This window comes from Pelodiscus sinensis, chromosome 2 (genome assembly GCF_049634645.1).
Source record: "Pelodiscus sinensis isolate JC-2024 chromosome 2, ASM4963464v1, whole genome shotgun sequence".
Lineage (NCBI taxonomy): Eukaryota > Metazoa > Chordata > Testudines > Trionychidae > Pelodiscus > Pelodiscus sinensis.
The window spans coordinates 190,396,249-190,417,544 of record NC_134712.1 but is presented as its reverse complement, the minus strand read 5'-3'; the positions used below and the strand labels follow the sequence as shown (position 1 = coordinate 190,417,544).

General features: G+C 43.9%; 1 protein-coding gene across 6 annotated transcripts in view; it reads right to left on the bottom strand.

Moving 5' to 3' along the window:
* The window catches only part of ZNF385D (zinc finger protein 385D), a 653,382-nt gene that overhangs the window by 234,350 nt on the left and 397,736 nt on the right, over positions 1-21,296 (bottom strand). The window contains exon 1 of one of the 6 annotated variants that reach the window (XM_006134330.4): positions 859-1,168. The exons of the other annotated variants lie outside the window; for them this stretch is intronic. Coding sequence (XP_006134392.2) covers positions 859-880 — 22 coding nt within the window. The 5' untranslated portion in view covers positions 881-1,168. Of the gene's footprint in view, positions 1-858; positions 1,169-21,296 lie in introns of those variants that run through there. 6 annotated transcript variants of the gene reach the window in all.

Sequence of the window (21,296 nt, the reverse complement as noted above, 5' to 3'; positions counted from 1 at the left end):
AGAAATCCTCTATATCTGTCCATTAGTAAATATTGTGCAGCACTACAGTGATTCTGATGTTGCATAATACTTCAAGTATAAAACGATAGGATTTTCCTTCCTTTCATCACGTTTTTCAAAATACTTTCCATCATTAAGTTGCAGTATTACCCAGTGATTGTACAACCCAGCACTGTATATGCAGCACTACATTAGTAACACATATCTAAGTGCCAGCATGTTTTTAGGATATGCAGCCAGCTCAGCTGTAAACCGAAGGAAGATTTCCATCAAGCCACGAAACTAAACTCTGCACAAATATTTAACAGCTCTGAGACCTCTAAAGGCTTAAAATAACATGTATTTCATGCTATGCTAGCAGCCAGCCCCATAGCTATGATCTGCAAGTGCAGAGTACTCACTCGGTAAACATACCATTGCAAATAAAGCATTGTTTCTCCTTTCAGTCTTAGAATTCTTAGAGCAAAATGCTGAATGAAAACCTAATACTCACTGAGTCTTCAAATGATAAATCATGCAATAGTTGCTTCTATATTTCATTAAGTTTGTCTGTAACTTCCCATGGCTCACAACAATTCTTCAGCCCCAGAGTCGATGAAACACAAGTTCATTTAAGACAAACTATAGAGTGAGTTCATTTTTTTTCTGGCAGCTAACACCAAGCCATAACCCATTCAAACAGAATCCTTTCTAAGACAATGGGGTTCTTTTTAAACTGCACAGCCAATGTGGTTTTCTAGTTGTCAGTTTTAGGTGCGTGCCAGCACGAAATGTTCTTGCATCTAACATTTTAAATAATTGCTCCTATAGATAAGATGTGAGTAGAAGCAGAATTACATCATCATAGTTAACACTTACCAAAATACATGATGTTTCTCATTAATCATGCAGTCAGAATCCCACCGCTGTGTATTCAGCATTAGCTCCCGCACAAGGCTGACATGGAAAACGGAGCTCTTTCATTCTACATTGTGTGGAAATTTCCCAGCATAGGAACAGTGAGCAAATAGCGTGCCTCCTCAGGATGAGTGCTTTGCAGGCAGTCTTATCCCTGATACAATCCCGGTCTGATTTAGCATTTACTCTGGCTGCATGCTGCACTGCCCATTCTTACTGTAATCTGACTCCTCCTTGTCATGTCCTTGCTGTGCCTGTGACATCAGTACTAAGAGTACTACAAACAGATTTTTCCCCCCTTTAACTAGCTCTCATTGGGGTGTTCTAATATCCTGTTTAAACTAATCTGGGCTTGCAAAAAAAAAATCTTAAAATCTTCTACGGCTTGGCCGGGGGTAGGGTATTCACTCAGTGACCTAGTATGGTCAATTATATAATAGGTGGGAAAAGACAAAGCAGATATATTGTTAACATATTTTCCCTGCTCAGAGCACAGTGCGGAAAGGTGCTAGGTGCCAACAATTCCCATGGACTTCAATGGGATTCGAAGGTGGCTGGCACTTTGCAGGATGAGCCCCTGAAAGATTACGTAGATGTTTCCATCCAAGTCTTGTCTGAAGTTTAGTCTCCCTCTAAATGCAGTTTTTTAAACCAAGAAATAACAAACAGAAACACAGTTGTGTTCAAATGCTTTTTTAAAACTATGATTTCTGCCCATGAATAATAAAGAGAGAGAGAGAGAAATTCGACGGTAGAAAGATTTATAATGGGGTTAAGACCTTTTCACCTCTACCTCTCGAGATCCTGTCCATGACGGTAAGTCATTAGCCGCTGATGACTACTTTGTGTGGCAAATGTGGTGGTCCCAAGTTGCATCCTAATCGACAGATCCCTAAAAGATCACAGCCCCTATTTGTATCTTTGTTGACAGTCTACCAAATAAAAAAAATCACAGAGACAGACACAAGACATAGATAATGAAATATCCTGTTGCCTCAGAAGTCATACCTCAGGTTATATTTGATGTATATTAGTAGCATTGGGGAGGATGCAGTCTGTGCCTTTGTATGTATTGAGTCTGTTCTGCGGATCAGCTGAAGACATAAGTTTTGCATATTGCCAGTCTGGCATTTTTTCATTAGTAATACACTTAAGATAAATAAATAAAAATAAAGTTAAAATAATAAAAGAAAGTACACAGAAGTGTTTCTCTCATTATAATAGGATAAATACTTTCATTCCACAGGAAACAGGATGGCAGATATAAGTCACTTAAAGCTCTACTTCTTGTCCTTAAAACCTTCACTCTACACTAAGTCCACTTTTCATGAGGTCCAATCACTTACGATAAAATTATTCTCACATCAAAGAAGCCAAGCAAAGCTCACAGTGCAGCAAAATAGCTATGGTTCTTTTATTGCTGGTGGCTATCTACCAGGTCTGCAAGGGACCTTTACACCCGTACAAGGCCTTAAATGGGTTCCACGCTATCTCCACACAGGTCAAAAAAGTTGAATGCTGAGTGAAGGAGGGAAAGGCCATGGTATGAATTTCATGACAAGAAAGCCCTGCAAAAGAGGCATATAAGGGTCATGCCTAAATCTGAATGAAAAAATGCCCCCATCCCCCACAATTCAAATTTGACAAGAACAAAACCCCAGAGTTCCAAAAAAATTGGGCAAACTAAAGTCAACTGAAGTCAACCAAAAAATCTGGGTTCAAACCAAATATTTTGGTTGATTCAAAATGAATCATTTCATCATGTTTCTGGGTAATTTTTTTATATAAAAGCAAAAGAAACAATGGACTAGGTTCACAAAGGGGGAGAAGGAAGTAATGACTAAAGCACTAATCTGGGATGAGGGCAACCGAGGTTCAATTTCACCTCCTGCCTACTATAGGACAGGGACTTGAACTTGAGTCTCCTACAGGTTATTGGACTAGAAATGTTCAACATCTATGGTTCGGCATGATTTTAGTTAGCTGGATGTCCACTTGTGATGAGTGTGGCCATGTTCCCTGCAGTCCCATAAGGTTTGTTTACAGACACCATTCCTGGCTCTCAGTGTTCTGTGCTGTAATTTAGCTCTAATTACCCCTACATCTCTTCTAAGAGCCCAGTAAGCAGTGGAAGAGTTGGTAATGCTGATAGACAATATTGACTTCTCATGGTGTGTCAAATTCTCTGATTCAACACCGGTCAGTTCCCGAGGGTGCTGCACTAGAAATATTCAACCTGTATTTTGCAAACAAGTACCTTAACCAGTGAGGTATGGGACACTGTAGTGTAGGCTTCTTTCAGCATCTCCTGTTGAAGCTTTTCCACTATGTATAAATAATTAAATATTCACCAAATCAGGGGACTTGATTTTCAGTCTCCCACCTCCCCTGAGGAGTGCCCTACTCACAAGGCTGTAAAGTCATTCTCACTCCAGCTCTTCACTCCATCTTTATACAAGGAAATATATTTCATCTGTAGCAGAAAAATGTGGTTCCTGATGTCCATGTATTTCTGATAAGAAATGTGGATATCTCTGGAGAAGGAGCAGGGAATCCTCACAAAACGTCAACAGATTTGCTCAAGGTCAGTCCCTGCAGCCCTAGCATCTCACAGCTTAGTGGGGAATAAAAGAAGACCATGGGATCAATCCTATGGCAAATCCCTCAACTTCTGTGTCTAACCATGCCTGTCTCCAAACATCTCCACAGAGCTTTCAGTCACAGAAGATACCAAGTCCAGCCTCTGTATTGCGCTTCAAAACTACATTGAGCATGCTAAAGGAGGACCCTTCTAACCAAGCAAGATAGAGGTAGCTGTTATCATTAGACTTAACTGCAAAAGTGGGAAGGTGAAAGTTACCTAGCTATTTGCTGTAGTGTCATCCCGGGGTGGGTTCTCTTTCCCTTTTCCCAGGTCTATAGCCAGCTTGGTGCCCTCTACTCCCAGCGGGGGCCTGCTCCCAACACCAGGACCTGGTGGGCAGCTCAACCCAAACTGGTCACTCAGAAAGACTTGCTGGCGCTTTAAGGCAGGGCGCTGGACCACTAGCCAAAGTCCATAACACACGTCAATAGCTGGCTCTTTAAGGCAGGGCCCGCCAGCCTGTGGCAGCAAGTCACGGGACAGGTCTACCCCCACCACCAGTAGGGGGACCCGGGCCCACTCTACTCCACTGGGTCCTGGCCAAGGGACCTGTGAGTGGTTGGCGGACTCACCACTCCCTCGACATGGAATCCGTCTGAAACGTGCCGAGGCCCCCAGGACAGGAAAGGCAGCTCCTGTCCCCACCCTGGGCCACTTCATACTGGATCCTGCTGAATAGCATCCCATGAGCTTTCTGGGTCCATGGATTCCCTGGGGGCCGCTTCTCCCTTGTAGGCTGCAGGGGGGATGTCCCAACTGGTGCCCTGGTCGCTGCCATCCGCCCTCTGATCAGCTGGATGATGCTGGTCCGGAACTCCCTGCGGAGGACCTTTTTCCCCTGGAAGTCAGCCCAGACTGAGCCTCCCTCCAGGCCGTTATACCTGGGCTGCAGTTTGAGCATGCACAGCAGCATCATGGGGGAAGAGCTTTTTTGGCCAAGTGGGTCTGATTAGACTCAGCCTTTCCAGTGCAGGGTTGATACATCCCCTCACACACCCTCCCCTTTAAGAGGGTCTGTTCCTTTGCCTTTCTCCCCAGCCCATGAAAAGAAGTCTGCATTACTATGGGCTTTCCCTCGTCTGTGTGCTACGCTGAAGGCATAGGGCTGAAGGGCCAGGTACCACCGCATGATCCATGCATTGGCATCCTTAGGGGTGCGTGGTCTTTGACTAAATTGAACTGAGCCCCTAACAGATAATACCTGAGGGCTTCCACAGCCCACTTCACCGTGAGAGCCTCCTTTTCTATTATTGTGTATTGCGTCTTCTGTGGGAACAGCTTCCAGCTCAAATATAGAACGGGGTGTTCTTCCCTGTCTACCTCTTGAGACAGCACCGCTCCTAGACCAACCTCCGAGGAATGAGTCTGTAAAATAGAGGGGCTGGTGAAGTCTGGCTGGATGAGCACTGGTTCCTGAGTCAGCTGTTCCCACAGGGTCTGAAAGGCAACCTCGCAGTCGTCTGACCATTCAAATTGGCATGACCGCTGGTTCTTGGTGAGTTCTGTGAGAGGGGCCGCCAAGCTAGCCAAGTTTGGTATGAAGTGCAGGTAATACCCAGCCAGCCCTAAAAACTGTCGCACTTGCCTCTTTGTCTTTGGGGTGATGTAATCCTATAGTGCTTGCACCTTATCTACCAATGATCAAAGTTGTCCCCTCCCGACCGTGTAGCCCAAATAGCTCACCTCACCTTGTCCCCAGTGACATTTGGCTGGATTAGCCATGAGGCCAGCAGTACTTGGGTAAGGTGCTGCAAGGTGTTCCGCCCAGCTCGCACTGTAAATCACAATATCGTCAATGTAGGCCACAGCATAGGCATTGTGCGGGCTCAGTATATTGTTCATTAGCCACTGGAAGGTGGCGGCAGCCCCATGCAGGCCAAACAGCATGGTGGTAAACTGAAACATCCCGAATGGGGTTGGGAATGCTGCCTTTTTATTGGAGGCGGGTGTTAGGGGAATCTACCAGTATCCCTTAGTAAGATCGAGGGTGGATATGAACTTGGCTCGGCCTAACCATTCTAATAGTTTATCCATGCGTGGCATCGGGTATGCATCAAATCGCAAAATGGTGTTCACTTTCCTGAAGTCCACGCAGAACCTAGCCGCCCTATCCAATTTAGGGACCAGGACTATGGGGCTCCTCCATTCACTCCTGGACTCTTCCACTACCCCCAGAACCAACATCCACTCCAGTTCTTCCTTCACCGCGTCCCACCTCTTTCTCGGGAGCAGGCGGTGGTGGTCTCTCACCTTCGGGCCTGGGGTGGTGGCTATATGGTGGTACATCAGGGATGTTTTCCCCGGTTTATCTGACAGGACATGCGCAAAACCTCTCAGGAGCCGGTATAATTGTTCTCACTGCTTTGGGTCAAGTTCTCGGCCAACATCGATGGGTAAGGGTTCTGGGGACATCTTAGTCCTTGGCCCCAATTCTGGCTCTGAAGAATATGGTGTGATCATCAGGACCTCCCGTTCTTTCCAGGCCTTGAGGAGGTTTACATGATACACTCGGGTTTCTCTCTGACGTCCTGGGAGCCGCACCTCATAATCTACTGGCTCTACCTGGCGAATCACCTCAAATGGTCCTTGCCACTTGCCCAACAGTTTTGACTCAGAGGAGGGCAGTAACAGTAACACCTGATCTCCCAGCCGGAAGGTCCGTGTCTTTGTCCCACGGTTATAACAGGTGGTTTGGACCTCCTGGGCCTGCCACAGATTTTCCTGGGCTACCCGGCTCAATTCCCGCAACCGATCTCTGAGTAGTAGGATATACTGCACTGACCCTAGAGCGTGAGTTTCCTGTTCATCCCAGGTCTCCCACACCAGGTATAGAATTCCTCATTGCTGACACCCATAGAGAAGCTCAAAGGGTGAGAACCCCATCAACGCTTGGGGAATTTTCCTCACTGCAAATATCAGGGCCGACAAGAACTTATCCCAATGGCGAGGGTTGTCTTCTACAAACTTCCTCAGCATGGACTTGAGGGTCTTGTTAACACGTTCTACCAACCCATCTGTCTGTGGGTGATATACCGAGATCTTAAGCGTGCAAATGTTCAACAAATGGCACAATTCTGCTATGAAAGTAGAAAGAATTATATTGTAAGAGAAGATTATGTTTGTAGGTATGCAGATCAGAATGAAGCCAGGTGTGCCGGGGATAACAGGAAAAGGAACATTAGGTGTTAGGCAGAAAGTAATTGAGGTAACCAGGGAGATATGGACAGGAGATTGCTGTGTGCTTGATGTGGAAATGAAGATACTTGACTAGTCTCATACTAATCATTTGAAATTTTGCCACCTTTTAATCTTGTTAAGTTGGCTTTCTTTTGACTGTATAAATCAAAGGGGTTTGAGTCTTGTATGGTACTCATATTTTCTGGGTGTATTAGGAGAGCGGCTTTGCTAATAAACAGAGCAGTCGGACAAATCTGTGAGTCTTGTGTCTGACTTTGACACTGCCATAAGCCTTGATGTCACATTCGTGCCTTGGTCCATCAATATTTCCTGCGGCAACCCCACCCTTGCTAATATCTCCAGGAGTTCCTCCGCAATATTATGGCCGTGGCCGTTCGTAAGGGCACTGCCTCTGGGTAGCGTGTAGCATAGTCCACTACCACCATAATATACTTATGTCCAGTACTACTTCTTTCTAGTGGGCCCACTAGATCCAGGCCGATTCATTTGAATGGGGTCCCCACGATCGGCAAGGGCATCAAAGAGGCTCGGGGAACACTTGTGGTGCTGGTTCTTTGGCACTATGGGCATGATGAGCAATACTCATGCACTTCCTGGTGGATCCCGGGCCAGAAGAATCTCTGTGCTACCCTCTGGAGCATCTTCTCCCATACCAAGTATCCTGCCCAGGGTCCCGCATACACCAACTATAACAGTCCTCTTCGGAAACTTCGAGGGACTAGCAATTGACAAATATCCACGTGGGTTGGGGGATCTGGGACTAGCCTTAAAGAAGATCCTGACGTGTCTCAAACCGGGGCTCTTGGGGGCTGTTGCTGTGGTGGGTCCCCCTCGGTTGCTGGGATACCCACTTGTTCCCATGCTTGGCTGAGGGTCGGATCACTCCGCTATTCCTCAAGGAAGTCCCCACTGAGCTCCAGCTCAATGGGCCCAGGGCCCCTGGGGGCCCTCGCTGGATCATGTTCCCGTCTCGGGGCCTCCGGGCCTCATGAGGGTCCTTCATCTGGGTCCTCAGCTGGTGGTCTTCCTATCAGGGCTCTATGGGTCAGCCTTGCCTTGGCAGCAGCCGCCACACGGGAGTTGCCCTCTTGTAGCAGCTCAGCAAAGCCCAGCCAATCTTGACCTAAAATCATTGGGAAGGATAGCTTTGGGGCCACCACAACTCGAAACCGGCTTTCCCGTTGTCCTGCTTCTAGCTTCACCCAGGTTGTGGGGTATGGCCTCACATCTCCGTGTATGCACTACAGTTGTACAGTGTTGCTGGATCAGCCCGGCAGGGGTACCACCCTCGCCTGCACAATAGTTTGGCCACAGCCAGAGTCCACTAGCACAGTGGCGTACTTCCCTTCCACTCAGACAGGCATCACTATTTTGGCTGTCTCTGGTTCTCGGGCTCTCCCTGCGGCCACCAGCACCTGCCCATAGGCACAGTCCCTCAGGGGACACCCTCTCCCAAACTGCCCTTCCTCAAAGGTCTGGGTCCCCACTGACATGCTGCCTGCCCCCGGGCGGGTCCCCTTAACTATCTTGGGCCTCTTGGCCCTCGCCCTTCTCCCTGCCATCTATGACCAAGCCCTTCCCTCAGGGCTAGTCGGGGCCCTGCTGGTGCCCAAGGTGTACTTTCTCCCCAGGTACCCTGGCATCCCACAGGCCCAACATGGTCGAGACCCCCTGTTGCCTTTACAGGAGGTGCTCTCCCATGGACCATCTTGTCTGGGTAGGGCCTCTTTGCTCCAATCCAGTAATGGGACCCCTTCCTCAGGTGTCCCTTGGGCCTTCAGGGCAAACCACTTCTATGTTCAGGCTCTAGCTCACTGTGCCTCGAGCCTGGTTTCCCAAGAAGGCTGGGTGCCCCATCCTGCAGCAGCCCGGCCAGTCCCTCCTGCTGCTCAGCAAGCTGGGCCACCCATACCCTCCCATAAATATCCATTTTTCCCCCCTCTCTCCCTCTCCTTTTGGGTTATGGGATGGCATAGCCCAATGGCCAGAGTATCTAGAATAGCCCCCTCGTATCAGGAGAGGATCACATGTGCCCACATTCTCTACCATGTGTCCTGGGGCAGGTTCTCTTTCCCCTCTCCAAGTCTATGGCCAATCTTGCACCCTCTACTCCCAGCGGGGGCCTACTCCCAATACCAGGGCATGATGGGTAGCTCAACCCAAACTGGTCACTCAGAAAGGCTTGCTGGCCCTTTAAGGCAGGGCGCCAGCCCACTGGCCAAAGGCCATAACACAAGTCAATAGCTGGGTCTTTAAGGCAGGGCCCGCCAGCCGGTGGCAGCAAGTCACGGGACAGAGCTATCCCCACCACCAATAGGGGGACCCGGGCCCATTCTGCTCCACCAGGTCCTGGCCCAGGGCCCTGTGAGTAGTAGGCAGACTCACCACTCCCTCAGCGGGGAATCCATCCGAAATGCACCAAGGTCCCCAGGGCAGGAGAGGCAGCTCCTGTCCCCACCCTGGGCCACTTCCTACCAGATCCTGCGAGATAGCATCCCATGAGCTCGCCAGGTCCATGACTTCTCTGGGGGCCGCTTCTCCCTCATAGGCTACAGGGCGGATGTCCCAACTCGCGCCCCGGTCGCTGCCATCCGCCCTCTGATCGTCTGGCTGATGCTGGTCCAGAGCTTCCCGCAGAGGACCTTCTTCCCTGGAAGTCAGCCCAGACTGAGCCTCCCTCCAGGCTATTATCCCTGGGCTGCAGTCTGAGCATGCACAGCAGCATCACGGGGGAAGGGCTTTTTTTGGCCAAGTGGGTCTGATTAGACTTAGCCTTCCCAGTGCAGGGTTGATATACCCTGTCACAGGTGGCTTTATTTTTATGACAACAAACAGGGACAAAGAGGGTCTGCACTGGGTGAGTACAGAGTACCTAAATATTTAAAAGGGCAGATCACCACAGTAGTATTCAAATCCTAGGTGCCGGCACAGAAGCTATCTCCTCTTTCTGAACAGTTGCTTAATTTGTAATGCTGCCTGTGTCATCATCAATGGTTCTGTATCTTGGGCCAGACCCTCAGCTGGTGTTAAGCATTATAGCTCTCTTTAAGGGAATGGAGCCTTGCTGATTAACACCTTCAGAGGAACTTGACCCTTTAAAAACTCGTCTTTAGTACATATACATTTCAGAGGACAATTTTCATGGGAGAAGTAGGCTGGGAATTGTATGTACTAAAGACATAATTTGTGTCCTGGGTTTCCTTTGGGTGGCCCAAGCCTACACCCAGTTATTACATGTTTATTGTATAAACAAGGAAAAACTATTATCAAAAACAGCTATAAGAGAACAGGGGGATTTATTTAAGTAACTTTGCATTTACATTATGGAGCTGTTGCAGAGGAATAGGCTGGCCTCTCCTCCTGGCAGGCTTCTATAGCCCAAATTCACATACTTTGGGCCATATTCTGCTTTCACTTGCATGTGAAAGTCCCCCCCCCCCCAAATCATAGAAAACATCAGAGCTCCAGTACACAGGCCAGAATGGAACTGTACAGCTGCAGAGGAAAACAGAATCTGGCAGAATAATTTTAACCTTCAGTGGTTGGTGGTTTAAGATGAGCAGTTGGGGCTCTGCTGCAGAGTCTTGCAGGGCTATAAAGGGATGTAGGAACTTTGCTTATACCTATGGGTGTACTGCTGGGATCAGGGGTCTGGGCTTGCTCAAATAAGCTAGCGGGCAGGTAGGGAAAACCCTTAGTTCTCCTATTCTCATGCACAGACCAGCAAAGCTGAGCTGGCACAAAGCTATCAGTGTCCTGCTGGTTGGTATATGTCAGCTACATATTACCACTTGCCTACAACAAGGAAGTAGTAGTATGGGGATTGTATTTTCTGAAGACATAATTTGTGCCCTGTATTTCCTATGGGTGGTCCAGCCCTGGACTCAGGGACAAAGCCACAATGGAGCCTTTCTAAGGTATATGCCCTACCATCCTGTTTCCTATCTTTGATCCTACTCCTCTCACACATATTTTAGTGCTAGTTTACACACTGCCCCCATGTTGGGCACTAAAACCACAGGCAGACATGTCTACTGCAAACATTGATTAATATTTAATAAAATTAATGTGCCTGCTGATTCCTGGAAACCGCTCTTCTGGTTTTGAATTATCCCAAGAAGCACCCAAAATAGATTTATATCAGGATTCTTCCTGGTTGGCTTTGAGGAATTCCAATCTGAGAGGCTTGCCACAGGCTTTTTTCCCTTTTTTTAAAGGTGAGCACAGAAGCACATCCAGGGACTCTTTGTTGGCAGAAATGTAATCACGTGCAACAAAAGACACCAGTGACACAACATTATCAGTTTATATGTCTAGTATAGAAGGTTAAAAGATCTCATACACCTGAGAGGGTTCCAATTTTTCTCAAAATAAATTTCATCTATTGTGCGCAGACAACTACGAGCAACAGAAATGTGCTATGTTGAAGCTGAAAACAAAATGGAAGCAGCAGCCCAAATCACACAGAATCTTTTGCTCGCCTTAGAAAAACAAAATCTCTTCAAGGTAAACTGAATAACTGAGTAAAATTTATGCAAATTAGGGGTGAGGGCTTTGTGGATTAAGGACTTATTTATTATTTTATTATTATTATTGTTATTGTCATAAAAATAGTGCAGAAAGAAGAGCAACCAAGCAAGGATACAAAAGTAATTGGAAGTGTTTCCAACTGTGCATAACGTTATGCCTGAAGTCAAATATACTAAATACACTGGCTAGAAGTTTGTTTTGTTTTACTTTAAAGCCATCTGGAATAACTAAAGACATATGGCATTTTAATACAAAATAATATAGATTTTATAATTCCTAACTAATCCCCTGAGGTTAAGTTAAAGGGGAAGGTTGTGTTTGGAGGGGGTAGGGGATTTAATAAGCATGGTAGCTCATCTCTGGTTCTGGCCTTTTTCCACTGGATAAAACTACCAAATGTGCTTTTTACCCTTGACTCAAAAGTGTCACTTCAAGAAATCTGCAGTATTTGTCACCATGAATACCATTTAACTGAAGCAGTACCCAAAGGAACTCTGTACTGCCACATGTGAATACAACTGGAGGAACTTAATTAATCTTCCTGTCACTTCCATGATGCTTTTCATTAGCTGCTATCTGATCTACTGGTCCATTCTTTGTTGGAAATGGCTATCCAGAACCTCTTATAAAAGCATTTTCTAGAGATAAACAAAGACTCTCCTTTTGACATGGAGAGCCTTTACAAATCATAGCCATATAGACTTTATCAGTTAAATAACAGTAATTTTAGAAAACCTCATATGTAAGTAACTAGGATTTTCCAAATATGAGGTTTAAGAACTATGAACATTTATATGTAGAAACTAAGTGACTTAAATTTTATGCTGATAGTAGTTTACAGTCTGGACGCAGATCTTTCAAATGAAAGGTCACATTTTTCTTCATTTTTTCATGAACAGTGATGTTTACTACAGTGACTTTAAAAAACACTTCAGGCACTGGCTCTGCTTGTTATTCCACTAAGGGGCCCTTTCAGGTATTTGAGTGGGTTTAAGAAGATAAATCAGAATGAATAATATGCCTAATGCAGAAGCTTCTCTGCTCATGTCTATTGATCACAGTTTGTTAGAGATGTTATCATCATATAAGCAAACAAGTAGTGGCAGGAAGTGAAAAGTCTAATACATGGTTCATGTTATAGAAGAAATGCTTTTAGAAAGATCCATAACTATTTCAGTCAAGTGCTGAGCTAAGGCAATTTGTGACCCTAGATAAACCCACTGGTTCTATACAACAGCCATAGCCCCTAGACCAGGGGTTTTCAAACTTTTTTTCTCATGATGCAGTTGAAGAAAATTGTTGATTTTCTGGCCGGGTTGCTTTAGTGGGGATTGGTCCTGCCTAGAGCAGGGGGCTGGACTTGGCTCTATGGTTCTATGATGCCCACTATCCAGCATAATTTGATTAGAGTGTGGGCTCCGGGGTGGGGCTTAGGATGAGAGCTTTAGGTTGTGGGGGAGGGAAAGGGAGATGGAGCTCTGGCTTTGGGGGCAATCAGAGCTGAGGCAGGAGGGGTTTATCTTGAGTGGCTCCCAATCAGTGGTGCAGCAGGGGTTCTAAGGTGGGCTTGCTGATTGTCCTGGCACTGCAGACCATGCTGTGCCCCAGAGGTAGCCAGCAGCAGGTTCCTGGCCAATGGGAGTGTGGAGCTAGTGCTCAGGGCAGGGGTCCTGTGTGCTCTTCCCATCAGCCCTATCTGGGAGCTGGGCCTGCTACTCACTACTTCTGGGATGCAGCACAGTTTGCAGTGCCAGGGCTGGCAGGTAGCCTGCCTTAGTGCCCCCATTGATCACTCTACAGCAACAAGACTCGGTGCCTGATATTCCATGACCCAGTGCTGGGTCGAAACACATTGTTTGAAAACCACTGCCATAGACTGCTCCTTATCCATGCCTTCAGGTGGCAGTGATTGGTGCCATCCACATAAGAATATTAGTTGGACTAATGAGTAATACATCACCACATCTTTTTTCAGCCAACTGGACCCTTCCATGCTTCTCAGATCACTGTTCCCTGTTGTGGTCCATCCTGGAGCACCATGGATTCAGATGCATTGGGACCCCTTTTGCATAGATTCATAAGCCTTAAGGCTAGAGGGAACCATTCAATCATTTTGACTGACCTTTTATATTTTAAAGGGCACTATATTTCACCAGTTATCCCTGTACTGAGCCCAGTAATTTGTGTTGACAAAAGCACATCTTCCAGATTGCCACACACTTCCCTTGGCAGTTAGTTCCAATAGCTAATCACCTTCACTGGTTTCCAACTTAAATTTCTCTGACTTCGGCTTTCGACCATTGGTTCAGATTAGGGTTTACTCCACTGTATTAAAAAAACTTTTCTACACATCATTTTCTCCCTACGGAAGATATTTATAGAGTATAATCAAGTCATCTATCAGTCTCCTTTTTTACTAAATTAAAAAGATTGAACTCTGAGTCTCTGATCACAAGCCAGTCTCTTCATCCCCTGAATCAATCATTTTTATCTCTCTTTTTCTGCACCATCTCCAATTATTCAATATTCTTTTTAAAATGTGGCCAATAGACTTGGAAGCAGTTTTCCACTAGTGGTTTCACCAATGTTGTAAAAGAGGTCAAATCACCTTCCTATACCTACTCAATACATTCCTGTTTACACACCCAAAAACCAAATTAAATCCTTCTGTCATGGATTGTCGTGTTGCTTGTGTACTATGACCCCATATCCTTTTATAGTCTTTACTTTCCAGAATAGAATCCAATGTTCTATCTCCCACCTCCACCATCTAATAAGGCTAGCCCCATTTTTTGTTCCTACATTTGGCCACAATTAAATGAATATAGTTGCTTACACCCAGTTTACCATGTGATCCAGATTGCTCTGCATCAGTGACCTATCCTCTTCACTATTTATTTGTGTCAACTTTAAACTCTCTGTAATGTTTTTTATGTTTGCTTCCCAGTTCTTGATAGATATATTAAATCATATAGAGCCAAAAGTGATCTTTGTGGTACCTCCCACAATTTTGACACTGATCAATTATCCCAATTATAATCCATTTAATATGTAGCATATTGATAATGTAGCTTTCTAGTTTCTTAATCAAAATGCCTTATAAAAGTCCAAATATATTACGCTACTATTACCTTTATCAACCAAATTTGTAATCTCATAAAAATGAAATCAAGTTTGTGAAGGCAAATGTGTCATAAAATAATGAAGAGTGCATTAACTATATTCCAGTCAGACCTCCTATGTTATAAAGAAATTCAGACTAGATGATCATAATAGTTCTCTCAGGCTTTGAAATCTATTCATTTTATTTTTTATTGGTGGAATCCCATTTTTAGCTTTTCTATTATTTTGCCTAGGATTGATGTCAAACTAAATGACCTATAGTTATCGGTGTTATTCATCATGCCCTTTAAAATATAGGTATAAGAGTCCTCTTCCAGTCTTAAAAATGGACATTTGCGGGCCAGAGACCCCTAGGTCAACTCTTTTAAGATTCTTGGGGGTAACTTATCTGGGCCTACTATGTAAAAAGGAGTTTCCATAATAGCTGTTAATATATTCCTTGATTACTAATAGACTCCAAAATACTTCATCATCTTCATGTGATAGGTATATAGTACATCATCCTGCTTTTTTCAAGTATAGAACAGTAATATTTATTGAACACGTTTGTATTTGCAGCATCACTATTGATAGTTTCACCATCTTCATCTAGTAACAGGTCTATACCATTACAAGGATTTATTTTGATCTTAATATACTTCAAAAAACTACTTTATTGTCTCCCTGGTAGTCTTCACCAATGTCTTTAGCATCCCTTTTCAATTTTCTGTATTTCATAACTTCAAATGTATATTAATTGCTAATATACATTGATTACTAACTGTTCCCTGCCCCTCCCCCCCCCCCTTTTTTTTGGCCTTTGTTATATGCTATGCTTCTATTTCTAATTTCAGCCTTCACCTTGCCTCTGAACCAAGATGGACATTTCACCAAAGGTGGTGGTTGTTTTTTAATGTTGATTCATGGCTTTTTGGCCATCTAGTAAATTATTTGTTAATTAATGCCCAATATTCATTCATATTTTTCTGTCTAAGTTTTCTCTCACGTAATTAATAATTCTCCTCAGTTTGAGAAGTTGGGCCTTTGAAGCACAAGTATATACTGCTGGGAAGTGTCCTCTCTTTTGTTATATTGAATGTAATTAGGTCATGATCACTGGTCTCTAGACACGGAGTGACTAATTCATATTCATCCATCATAGAAATGTCCAAAATTAAAAGCTGATAATTAACTAAGATCTCTTTTCCTAACATACAATCTACGATGATTTCTACACTGGTAATTCCAAATTGGAAATAGTTCCAAAGAATGAGCCTGAGCCAATGACCACTGAAGTCAATGGGAGATATTTAGTTGATTATGATGGAAGTTGGATTGACCCTAAATATAAAATAAAATACCAGTGAAGAAGAGAAGGCAAGAAACGGTGTTAATCAATTCTATGAAAAATATGTGCAAAAATTCAACACATCAAATGCAGCCCTCAGAGGAAAAACATTCTGAGCAAAATTTGAATGACAAAGGAGGGAAGGGCCAAGTTACACAGCAAATAGCTTTAACACAACACTAATTTAATACAGAGTGGGTGGAAAAAAGGGGTAAGAAAGCAGAGGTTTTGCTCTTTCAACAGATATGTTAAACTAGATAACATTGATTTATCCACCTCGGCTCTGAATTTGACCCTTAAATCCATACCTTTCACTTTTTCATCCATGTGCTGCATAACACAGCATGGGGGAAAAAAGCATTGGTACATAGTGAAAATCCCAGTGACTTACATTTATACACTGCACTTGAGGAAGCTTCAAAACTTGCAAACACTGCTGGATCATTCAGGCCCCTCTGCCCTCCCTCTCCCCTTGATGGAGTTTGTGCTGTGATTGGCAGGTGGAAACTGTTGGCTTCTAATTAAAGTTTGAATTCTAGAAGCCTCTGCTGATTGGCTGAGCCTTGGTAGGGGGGGGGGCTTTATAAGGCAGTGGGCAAGCGACCAAGGAGCTTGCGAACAGGTGAGTGCTAATAGGGAGTTTTGAGAGGGAGTGTGGAAGGGGAGAGGGAAGGGCGGGAGGTTCTCTTGCCTTTCTTTTTAAATCCCTTTTCCAGGACAGCAGCGATGGATGGTGATGGGTCTGCTGTTGTTACCTGCACAGCGTGTGCCATGTTTGTCTTCCTCCCGGAAGAAAGAACGGATTTCATCTGCACCAAGTGCAAGCTGGTCGACATTTTGGAAGAAAAAATTAGAAGACTGGAGGCCCAAGTGTCGACCCTACGCTTGATCAGAGAGGATGAAGACTTCCTCGATAGAAGGCAGCATTTAATCCTTCAAGCATGGCAGGCAGAAGAGCCAGAGAGGGCAGTACATGACCAAGAAGAGAACTGGCAGCATGTAACTTCTAGAAGGGGAAAAAGGCCAGCACGGGAATTCCCCGATGCTATAGAGATAAGCAATCGCTTTCAAGCTCTCTCCACAGGGTCTGCAGTGCTGAAATCTCTGGAAGGGACCTCACAAGGAAGAAACCAGAAGGGAACACCATCTACTGGAAGGCATGGGATGCGTAGTCCTACGGATGGGGGTTCCACAGCCACCACGCCCAAAAGGAAACGACGGGTGGTGGTGGTCGGGGACTCCCTCCTAAGAGGGACTGAGCCATCCCTCTGCCGTCCGGACCTGGAATCTCGAGAGGTGTGCTGCTTACCAGGAGCTTGCATTCAGGATGTCACAGACGGTATGTCTACACTACCCCGCTAGTTCGAACTAGCGGGGGTAATGTAGTCATCCGCACTTGCAAATGAAACCCGGGATTTGAATTTCCCGGGCTTCATTTGCATGAAGCCGGCCAGCGCCATTTTTAAATGCCGGCTAGTTCGGACTCCGTGCTGCGTGGCTACACGCGGCACGGACTAGCTAGTTCGGATTAGGTTTCCTAATCCGAACTAGCTGTACACCTCGTTCCAACACTGACATTAGCCACTAACAATTTGATGAGAACACCGGTGTTAATAACATTCCCCCACTTGCATAATTTCCATGATATCTTTAAATACTTTGGTTTTTTCATCCTATATTAAAAACTGGCAGCTCCAAACTTTCTAAGACCATGCTCAGGCACTGATTCCTTAATCTATAGAGGAAACACTGTGACCAAATGACAGCCACTATAGTAACGAAGTGCTCCCCTGAGTTCTCTGAGGGCTGACATAGACCATCCAGGATAATTTTTAAAGCACAAAATGGGATCAAGGCACACAATGTTTACTGCCTTTTACTGTTTAAAAGAAAAAATATTGTAAAGTCACCCAGGAACAATTGATTTCTTTTAAGCTTGGAATGCTCCAGTACTACTCCCACAGAAGAAGAACAAAGACACTGGTTTTCTAACATACTGCCAATCACATTCAAATCCATTTGTATCTGGTTCATGATAATTGGCTTTATAAGAAGGGCTTCACCTCTGTTGCCATCTTTTGATCTTATTAACAGAGCCTCTTGTCATTCTAATTCAGAAAGACATTTACAAGGAGAAACTCTAGTTTTTATCAGCACCTGAACTTCTGATCTTTTTGTACCGTTCCTTTTTGATCGGCTGTAACTCTGAATTTAATTATGATGTCTGAAGACTCCCTGACACTGCATCTGCCTGTAGAGTAATTTCTGTGTTTCCCAAGGCCCAATGAAAAGATTGTGGTCTTGTCTACACTTATAGGGCTGCAGCAGGACAATAACACTGCTGTTGCACTTAGTGAAGACATTATCTATGTCAATGAAACAGCTTCTTATAAGGTACTCCACCTTCCTGAAAACTAGTAGCTATGTCAACAGGAGAAGTCAGCCCTCCCATTGTCTCTATACTCTCTATGCTGGGATTAAGGTCAGTATAGCCGTTTCACTCAGGGGTGTGCATTTTCCAACCACATTAGTTATACCAAATTGAATTTGTAGTGTAGACCAAGTCTGTACCTCAGAGTCAAGCTCACACTCGCTCACTACAAATAAAGTTTAAATACAACACTTCTCAAATACATTAGGGACAAAAACAATTCTCAAATACAGGCATTTAAATTTAGGTCATTAGATGCTTAGCTGGCTTGCTTTTTTGGATGAGTTGCAAACTTAATATCTCAAAACATCAGACCATTTTTAGGTGCCTAAATACGGATTTAGAGGGGATCGTGTCAAACTTCAGTGATCGAAGTTCTTGGCACACAGTGATTCTTCATTTGTGCATCTACTTCTGAACTCTGTGATAAATCAGAACTGAACACAGTACAAAAGGGTTTAATTATACTTTACTCTACCTCTTCAAGTATAATTAAATAGCTGAAAGAAATTCATATAGCTTTGGAATGCCCATTCACAGACTTTGAAGTTGCTTGAATATCCTCACTACTTCTACTCATGAATTAAGTGAACTACCTCCAAGAAAACTTCATTCAAGGTGATTATTACCAGCATATGGATTAAGTATGTGGCAACGTCTAACTGTGGAAATAATTGAATTTTTTTTTGTTTCATTGACAGTTGTGGAAAATAGGGGAGGGGAAATCAGTTTGAGTCAAACCAAAATATTTGGGCATTTTTGGCCAATCAAAAAAGTGAACATAAATTTTGTTTCATTTCCAGGAATTTGAATAACTATTTAAAAATAAAAGCAAAGGAAAGAAAGGGCTAGATTTAGAAACAAAGAAAACAGTGGCAACTATGCAAGCATGCACACACACGCACATGCCTATGTCAATCTTATACCTTATAAGACAGTAGTTAGGAAACTCAGCTGGAATCTGGGAACCCAAGGTTCAAATTCCTACACTGGAGCAGGGATTTTAATCCAGTTTCCTTTCTCTCAAGTGCTTTAGCTACCACCATGTTGACTATTTGCAGGGGGAGACTCTCAGTGTCTCCTGTGAAAGATGTTTCACTTTGTATAAACTTAAATAATCATTGTAGCAGTGATTTAAATGTTGATCTCCCTTCTCCCAGACAAATGCCCTAACCTCTGAGATATTGGGTATGAAGAGGGGACTGTTTTAGGAATAGCATCTAAGCCCTTTATAAATCTAGCCCTCCCTCCACCCAAACGAAGTCCTTTGTTCGGATTAACTGTTACTCCTCGTGGAACTGTTACTAACTGTTCCACGAGGAGTAACAGTTAATCCGAACTAAGGACTTAGTTCAGATTAACTTTAAACTGCCGCATGTAGCCACGGGCAGTTTGTTCGAACTGGGGGGGATTTAAAAATGGCAGCCGAACAGGAACATGCAAATAAAGCCTGGTATATTTAAATCACGTGCTTCATTTGCAACTCCAGTTGCCTGATTTGCCTACCTAGTTTGAATTAACTAGCTAGTGTAGACATACCCTAAGCTACTTATCTGAACATTTTGCCCAGCTGTAGGGGGAAGTTTACCTAGGTGCAGGGGTTCTGTACTAAGTTCTGTGCATCACTTTTGCTCTGAGGTGGAGCTAAAGCAATGAAGGGCCTGCTGGTGGAGCAGTATGGGAGGGAGGGGAAGGGGAATCTCTATGCTTATGTATCACTGACTTATGCTCTGCACAAAATAGAATAAAAAGTGGTGTTGCAGCTGGCAGGCCAGCAAAGATATAGGGCCCTCAATTGCATGGATCCTCTGGTCTGCACAATTACAAAAGTTGAGGGGAACAGTTGAATGCAGCTACAATTCCCATCCATGACATGGAACAGCAAACTCATGTTGGGGGATGAGTGGCAGTGTACTGCACCTTGTCCCCTTCCCACCTCCTCTGAACTTCATATGCACAAAGCCTGCTTTCTCATTTTTTCTGAGGGAAGTGAGTTTTATTTAAGAGGATTTATTTTCCAACTGCTCATGGAGAGTTGGCTGCAGTTTAAAAGTGACTTCTAGCTCTTACTTGTGCTGCAGTGATTTGGCAATTTAGCTTTGAGTAATAGGAAATGGGATCACTAAATGGAAACCTGAACAGAAAATCATGCAGGAGACAGAAAAACCCAGTGTAGCCATTTTATCCAAAAACCTATAGTCTCCCACCACAAGATAATGTATCTTGTTAAAATTGTTGCTTCTTTTGGTATTAGAACTTTTTTTCATTACATAGCTTTTATGTCTTTCCTTGAACATTGATTCATGGAGCATTTAATCAAGTAATTATTTTTTTCATAAAAGTAGCTGCCTACATACTAAAGTTAACTGAGCTATGTTTTATATTCTTTTTCCTACAATGCCATTGACTTTTAAGGTCAAGTTTGGTCCATTCTTCAGAGATCAACAGTATAGGTACTCTGATATGTGAAAATAATGAGGTGTTGGTTACAACACAAGAAGTTAAATTTTAATTGTCTGAAAAAACTGATAGAAAATTAAACCCCAAATCCACCAACTTCTAAACAAATTAGTTGAAAAACATGGTTAGTAATCAATCAGCTCAAGAAACGCATATTATACTAGACAGCATGTAACTTCTATTGAGTTACTTCGGATTTTCTTGTAAACAGAGATCAGAATTAGGTCAATCTGTGATTAAATATAAATGTTCTCCTTTTGTTTAAATGCACCAAGAAGAAACCAAATAGATTATTTTTTTCAACATTAAGGCTAATATCACAACAGTTGCCTAGTCATGTCACCCGTAAACATGAAAATAAATCTGAAGTATAAATAAAGCTATAAGTACTTTCATAAATCCAAGGACTGGATATCAAGTTTAAGTAATATTGAGCCACAACAACTTTTGGTCATTTCAAAACAAGCTCACTGGCAAATAGGAGTCAAGTGGATATCATCATTACTTATTTTCTTTGGTTAAGTACACATGCTATACTATAAATCTGCAGCAACAGTTTCACTATTACTGTTTTAAAAGAAAGCCATGGGATGATCTGTAATGCTTTAAGTGCAGCTTCCCTATTATGCTCGCCAATTGCATATGAGCAAATTCGAGCAAGTAATCATTTCACTAGCCAGTGTGCA